The sequence below is a fragment of the Nicotiana tabacum genome, chromosome 23, assembly GCF_000715075.1.
Source record: "Nicotiana tabacum cultivar K326 chromosome 23, ASM71507v2, whole genome shotgun sequence".
NCBI lineage: Eukaryota > Viridiplantae > Streptophyta > Magnoliopsida > Solanales > Solanaceae > Nicotiana > Nicotiana tabacum.
This window is the reverse complement of record NC_134102.1, coordinates 48,623,002-48,631,131: the sequence shown is the minus strand read 5'-3', so window position 1 is coordinate 48,631,131 and position 8,130 is coordinate 48,623,002. Positions and strand designations below refer to the sequence as shown.

General features: G+C 40.7%; 1 protein-coding gene across 1 annotated transcript; it reads left to right on the top strand.

The window, feature by feature from the left end:
• The first annotated feature begins 5,112 nt into the window (after nucleotides 1-5,112).
• LOC142177152 (uncharacterized) lies at nucleotides 5,113-5,544 on the top strand. The gene has a single exon (XM_075245618.1). It carries the CDS (start codon nucleotides 5,113-5,115, stop codon nucleotides 5,542-5,544), a length of 432 nt encoding a protein of 143 aa, XP_075101719.1.
• The last annotated feature ends 2,586 nt before the right edge of the window (nucleotides 5,545-8,130 follow it).

The following is an 8,130-nucleotide window of genomic DNA, read 5'->3' as shown; positions in this document are numbered from 1 at the left end:
CTCAACCCCACTACAACCCGTCCCAAGCCAATATACATCCAAACCCACCACGGCCATATGATCCAGTTCGAACCACCACCCACCAAAGCAGACCTACCTATGTACCCAGGCCACGCCCAAACTTTGAAGAAATGAATCCCAAAAACTTCACTCCAATTAACAAGACTTTAGGCTAATTATTCGAGAGGTTGAGAAGAGACGGACTAATATACCCGGTGGAAGGAAGAATCCCCGACCAACCCTCCAAATATATCTATGCAAGCAAGCGTTGAGTGTTCCTGGGCATGACACCGAGGATTGTTATAGATTAAAGAATGAGATCAAATTATTGCTTAAGAGTGGAGCTATCCAATGCACCCCAGCCCTACCAAATGTAAACTGTAACCCACTACCAAACCACAGAAACCAAGGAACTAACATGATCACATTGCACGAGGACTATGACTTGAAAGGGACTATCATTACTATTGGAAATGCCAAAGATGAAAGAACACCACCTCAGGCAACTCCGTTAATCACTATGTAGCTAAACCCTCTTGTGATGGTTCAGACATACCAACAGCGACCCACCGCCGCCATTAGAGATGAGGGGAGTTGAGAATATAAAATAGTTCCATGGACTTATCAGTCAAAGGAAAAGGGTAAAATGACAGACACTGCAGCTACTGATAGGATGACTACCTTAGGAAGATGTTACACTCCAAAAGTGGTGAACCGATGGGATCCAAATAGGGAACAGAATCAGAGGAGAAACATAACCGACGCGGAGACAGCTGAGTATTGAAGGAGGATGCCGATTAAAGAATACTCCATAGAAGAATAGTTGAGGAAGACCCCTACCCACATATCAATTATGAATTTGTTGATGAGCTCCAACAGTCATAGGGATGCTCTGGTAAAAGTGCTAAGCAGGGTAAGTGTGCCAAACAATACCACCAGTGAGGTGCTACCAGCAACCATTGGGAAGATGGTCGAGGCACACAAGATTTCCTTTCTGAGGGATGAACTTCCTATGGAGGGGATGGATCACAACAAGGCTCTACACATCACATTCAAGTGTGGAGACAAAGTTGTATATCGCGTACTTATCGACGGTGGATCCAGAGTCAACATTTGCCTATTTTCTACTCTACAAAAATTAGGCATTCATTTGAGGGAAGTGAAAGAGAGCCATATGAGAGTAAAGGATTTCGAGGGGTCGCAGAAGAATATCATCGGAGAAATCTACTTAGCCTTGCAGATTGGACCGGTTGAGTTCCTGATATTGTTCCAAGTGATGGATATTTTGTCTTCATACAATTTGCTACTGGGAAGGCCCTAGATACACATGGTGGAGGCAGTTCCTTCCACTCTCTATCAGTGTATGAAATTTGAGTGGGATTGCCAGGAGATTGTGATACATGGGGAATGGAGCCAATCAGCTAACTTGAAGCTACAATTCCTTTCATAAAAGGATTAGATGGGGGGTCTCCTTCCATTTAGTCGATATCATGAATGCAACAAAAATGGAGAAGAATGATTAGAATCACATTATGTTAGTCATCCTATAGGTCAAAGATGGCAATGCGATAAATGATGAAGTATGGGTACCAACCAGGGACTGGGCTGGGAGCCCGGTCATATGGGATAATAGAGCCAATTCAACCCAAAAGGCAGAAAGGTACCGCCGACTTAGGGTATCAGTCTACAACTGGAAGAACCTATAACGGTAACCCTGGGAAGAAGGTTTTCATACCAAAGCATGTTCCGGGCCTGGGTCAGAGCCCACCACCAGAAGATGATATCATCGACGTGATGGGAAGATTATCCGTGGCAATCATCGAGGAATATTGCGGCGAAGCTGATATCAAGACACCGACCATTCGGGATGCCGAACCAGGAGAGACCTTGCAAAGCTGGACCGCCAGTCCATCTCTGGTTTGCTGGAAGTCTTGGTAGTATGGAATTTTAGTTAATTTGAAAAAAACAAATGCATGGTCAACAGGAGTCTTAGTAGTGTGGAATTTTAGTAAATTTGAAAAACAATGCATGGTCAATTGAGGCGTGAACCATTCATGTACGTTTTTGTTAAATTGCATCTTTGAACGCTGAGACGTTCCTTTTGATGAAATAAAAGAATTATTTTCCTGAAATCACCACGAATTCATCTTTATCTTGTTCGAAGCGAATAAAAACTCGTGTTCCGTGATTATGACATGTAATGACATCCTTGAGCAAAACGATCCAAACGATAAAGAGTATGAAGAGAGTATTATGCCCGAGAACCTCCCGCAAGAGATCGAGCAACTAGAAAGCCAAAAGAAGCCCAATCATGAAGAGACGGAAAAGGTCAATTTAGGAAGTGAAGAAGATGTGAAAGAAACTTGAATTAGCATCCATCTAAAGGCGGAATAGAAGGAAGAATTGGTAGAGCTCCTAGGACAATACATCAATGTATTTGCTTGGTCATATGACGACATCGTCTCGCACCGATTAACCACTGATCCTACCAGACCACCAGTCAAGCAGAAACCTAGAAAATGCAAGCCAGATTTGAGTCTAAGGATAAAAGAAGAAGTCTCCAAGCAGATAAAAGCAAATGTGGTGAGGGTCACCAATTACCCTACATGGTTGGCAAACATCATACCGATACCAAAGATGGGAAGATCAGGATATGTGTGGACTATCGAGATCTCAACAAAGTCAGTCCTAAAGATGACTTTTCTCTGCTGAATATCCACATCCTTATCGGCAACTGCACGAAACATGAGTTACAATCGCTTGTGGATTGTTTTGCTAGATATCACTAGATTATGATGCATGAAGAAGACGCGGAAAAGATAGAATTCACCACACTATGGGGGTTTATTGCTACAGGGTCATGTCGTTCGGTCTCAAGAATGTCGGTGCTACCTATCTGAGGACCATGATGACCCTCTTTCATGACATGATCCACGAGGAGATCGAGGTATAAGTGGATGATGTCATCATCAAGCCTCGGAATAGTACAGATCATTTGAATGACTTGAAAAAGTTCTTCGAACGATTGCAGAGATACAATTTAAAGTTAAATCCTGCGAAGTGTGCATTTGGGTTCCCGTAGGAAAATTGTTAGGTTTCATCATCAGCAAAAAAAGGATAGAGTTTGACCCCTCAAAGATAAAGGCCATTCAAGACTTGCCTCCACCCAAAATCAAGAAGGACATGATGAGCTTCCTTGGAAGATTGAATTACATCAGCAGGTTCATAGCCCTGTCAACAGTAATCTGTGAGTCGATTTTCAAGTTGTTGAAGACTGATGCCGCTACAAAATGGACAGAGGAATGTTAGAAAACCTTCGACAGAATCAAGGAGTATTTGTCAAGTCCACTAGTGTTGGTTTTTCCTGAACCTAGGAAGTCGCTACTATTATACTTGTCTGTCTTGGATAATGCATTTGGATGTGTGTTGGGACAACACAATGAGACTGGAAAGAAGGAGCAAGCTATCTATTACCTGAGCAAGAAGTTCACACCATACGAAGCCAGATACACCTTGTTAGAGCGGACCTAGTGAGCTTTGACCTAGATCGCATAGAAGTTAAGATATTACCTTTCGGCATATACCACATATTTGATATCCTGACTCGATTCGCTCAAGTACATCTTCCAGAAGTTGATGCCTACAGGAAAGTTAGCCAAATGGTAGATTCTTCTCAGTGAGTTTGACATCGTGTATGTGATGCAGAAATCCATCAAAGGACAAGCATTGGCCGATCATCTTGCAAAAAACCCGGTGGACAAGGATTATGAGCCACTTACATCATATTTCCCAGATGAAGAAGTATTGTTTGTTGGGGAGGACTCACAGTCATACCTAGGGTGGAGAATATTTTTTGATGGAGTGGAAAATTTCAAAGGAGTAGGAATTAGGGCAGTCCTAATTTCTGAGTCAGGACAGCAGTATCCGGCTTTAGCTAAGATAAGGTTCCCTTGTACAAATAATATGGCGGAGCATGAGGCTTGCATCCTCAAGATTAGGATGGCGGTCGACATGAACATCAAGGAACGTTTAGTCATAGGAGATTCTGATTTGGTGATACACCGAGTCCAGGGTGAATGGACCACCAAGATTGTCATGATCCTTCCATGCTTACATTGTGTGAAAGAGTTGTGAAAGCAATTCACCAAGATCGAGTTCAAACATGTTCCCAGAAACCAAAATGAGTTTGCCGATGCTCTTGAAACCTTGTCATCCATGATTCAGCACCCAGACAAGAATTACATCAAACCTACCGATATAGATATTTGAGATCAGCATGCATACTATTTCCAAGTGGACGAAGAGCCGGATGGCAAGCCTTAGTACCACGACATCAAAAGGTTCCTTAAAGTAAGGGAATACCCAAAAAGTGCCACTAATGGTCAGAAGCGAGCATTAAGAAGAGTGGAAAATCACTTTTTCCTTAACGGGGAAGCCCTGTATAGGAGGACCTCGGATTTGGGTCTGTTAAGATGTGTAGATGATGCAGAGGTAACAAGGTTCTTGGAAGAAATACATTTAGGAACGTGCGGGCCTCACATGAATGCCCTCACCTTAGCCAAGAAGATCCAAAGAGCTGGATGTTTTTGGATGACCATGGAAAGCGATAGCATCTATTACGTGTACAAGCGTCACTAGTGTCAGATTCACAGGGATTTCATCCGGGTTCCGCCAAATGAGTTAAACGTAATAGGTTCTCATTGGTCATTTGCTGCCTGGAGCATGGATGTGATTGAACCTATAGTACCCACCGCATAACACGGGCATCATTTCATCTTGGTATCCATCGATTACTTCACCAAATGGGTCAAATCTTCCACATATAAGGCAATCATAAAGAAGGTGGTGGCAGATTTCGTCCATAACAACATAGTCTCTCGATTTGGGATTCCAGAGTCAATCATAACTGACAATGCATCCAATCTCAACAGTGATCTCATAAGAGAGATTTGCGAGAAGTTCATAATCGTCCACCATAATTCCACAGCCTACATGCCACAAATGAATGGAGCAGTTAAAGCAGCAACAAAAATATCAAGAGGATCTTGCGGAAGATAGTGGACAATCACAGGCAATGGCACGAGAAGCTATCATTTGCCACAATCACAGGCAATGGCACGAGAAGCTATCATTTGCCACAATCACAGTTACCGTACTACTATGAGGACATCCACTGGGGTAACGCCATACATGTTGGTATATGGCACAAAAAGTGTAATACCCGCAGAAGTCGAGATACCATCTTTGAAAATTATCCAGGAAGCCAAGCTAGGTGATGCAGAATGGATACGTGTCAGACAAGAACAACTCATGCTCATTGACGAAACGAGAATGGATGCAGTGTGTCACGGTCAACTGTATCAAAATAGTATAGCCAACGCGTTCAACAGAAAAGTGAAACTTCGGTTGTTCACAACGGGGCAACTGGTTTTGAAGAAGATATTTCCCCATCAAGAAGAGGCCAAAGGGAAGTTCGCGCCAAATTGGCAAGGTCATTATGTGGTCCATCGAGTATTGTCGGGAGGAGCACTAGTCCTAGCATAAATGGACGGTAGAGTCAAGACGAAGCCTATCAACTCAGATGCAGTCAAAAGATACTACATTTGAAGACAATAGAGTTAGGGTAATGTTGTAAAAGAACTACGCCTGACCTGACTTCCCAAGGTGGGATACGTAGGCAACTCACGTAGGGTTCGGTCCCCCTATTGTAATAGAAATCCAAAGGTCATTTTGCATCTATTCAGAATTACGCCATGACTTGATTTCCCTTGGTAGTAATATGTAGGCAATCCACAACAGATTTAGTCAACTCTTGTAATCGAACTACAGTTTGGCCTGATTCCATTTGGATACGTAGGTAGCCTGAGTCAGACTCAGCCATATTATTTTAGTTTTTACTACTTTGCATCTATTATAATCGAACCACGTTTTGACATGATTACATTTGGATACGTAGGTTGCCTGAGTCAAGCTCGGTCATTTCATTCCATTCCATTTCATCTCCTCATCCTTAAACTACGTTCAGACCTGATTTTGCTCAGATACATATGCAACCAGAAAAGGTTCAGTCATAACCCTAGGAAAGCCTTTGTAATGCATTCATTAGATTAGGACGTGATCACAATAGCAAGAAGCTGCGTCATCATGGTCATGTCCAGGAAATCATCATCAACAGGATAGAGCCACCCAGAAATGATACTCACGTCAGAAGGAACTTCTAAACATGTCATAATTCAGAACAATGACGTTTGCCATAAACATAAACGTTTTTTCAAAATAGCTTTTAGAAATGCTACTCTTCCACCTATCAAACTTCATGGTATAACCCATAAGATCCGGGGCAAGGCCAGGTCTACGATCAACACAAATCAAAGCCCCCCCTAAGAATTTTCTTTCAGCAGGATTGACAAGAATCAAAGGAAACTAGAGCGCACCGGGATCAATGACGGACCCGCTACAATTTCATGAGCCCTTATATCACCTTTATTATTCAACACATTTCTCTCATATAGTTAAGGACTAACTTCGAACTCTTTTCAGGTATTCTGGAGCCAAGTCCTCAACGCAATTGAAGCCCCTGTATATATCAAATTGCATGCTCTGCCAATCGGAGCATCTTATACATATCAAGTCGTCTGCTCTACCGGCCCCGCCAATCGAAGCCCTGCATATAGAAAATTGCATGCTCTGCCAATCGGAGAATCTTATACATATCAAGTCATCGGCCCCGTCAATTAGAGCCTTGTATATAGCAAACTGTTCGCTTTGCCAATCAGAGCCCTGTATTACGATATATGGGTATGTGTGTATCTTCTTTTTTGCACGATCAAATAGTACAATGTGGAAATTCTTCTAAGCAGAAAACCAACTTACACCGCTATGATTGACAACAAACTCATAAGCAAATCAATGATCCAAACTCCATCTCAATCCGATCAGTAGAACTCTCGAAACCGTCAAGTATTTCAAATCTCATAATCAAGTTATAATATGTGAAGTCATTCGGGTACAAAAATCCTCCCATCTTGTAGTATCGTCATAACACGATACTGGGGTAATTTCTACAAGCGCCACTCTCTCCAAATAATCATTCCAGAACTAGATGAGGACGGATCCTCGTTAAGCCCGAGGTATGTAAGCGATTCAAATCCAGAAGTCAGCCCTAATCTCATAACTCATGATCTTTCCCAATCCCATATACCATCTCTTCAATACATGCCTAGAGTCGGGACAAAAATAGTCTTTAAGTCAATTTCTTTGCTCGCAAACTCTTTCATCATCTCCGGTAAAAGAGGGGCAGGTGTTGACGACCAATTTGACCCGCTCTTTTAAAATTAAACTATTTATGCTTATTAATTAGCAATAAATGTGGTAAAGCATTTTTAAATCAATAACACATATTTTCTTAAAATATAAATAATATAATACTTATTGTGAACAACTAATTTTTGATCGCACCCGAAGTTGATAATATTTTGGTGCAAATATTTCTTTTAGGTTTAATCTTGATATATTAAAACTTTTATCTTACTCTAAATAGGTTTTATTTGGAAAAAAAAGGAAATTAAAAAAACAATATTACAACAAAATAAAAAATATATTCACATACTTATAGAATATATTTCATTTCTATTTGTAAAGAGAAAAAGAAAAATTACCCCAAAAAAAATTGTAATTTTTCTTTAATAAGAATTTTAATAAGTTATGGTATTTTTCTAAATATCATTTAAAGTACATGTAAATATTTAGTTTTTCTATATTGTAAGAAATGTTGGTTAATCTTCTTATCTTTATAATTTAATTTATCTTTTAAAAAAAATTAAAAAAGAAAAAGAAGGGCAAAATGAAGTTAACGTGAAAGAGATAAAGTTTGTTATCAATCTTTTAACTCAAAAAAAAAAATCTGATTTTGTTTTTACTTGCTAACAACTATCCCATAATCCCCATATAATTTCCAACCAAAAACCCACGATTGCCTCCTCCCCAGCTCCATTTTCCCAAATTCTCTCAATATTTCCTAATATATCTCTTCCTAGCTCCTTAATCCCCATCCCCTAACTTCCCCCCATCAGCTCACGTCACACACCCCTACTTCCCACTTTTCCATTTTCTCACATCAGTTAGACATCA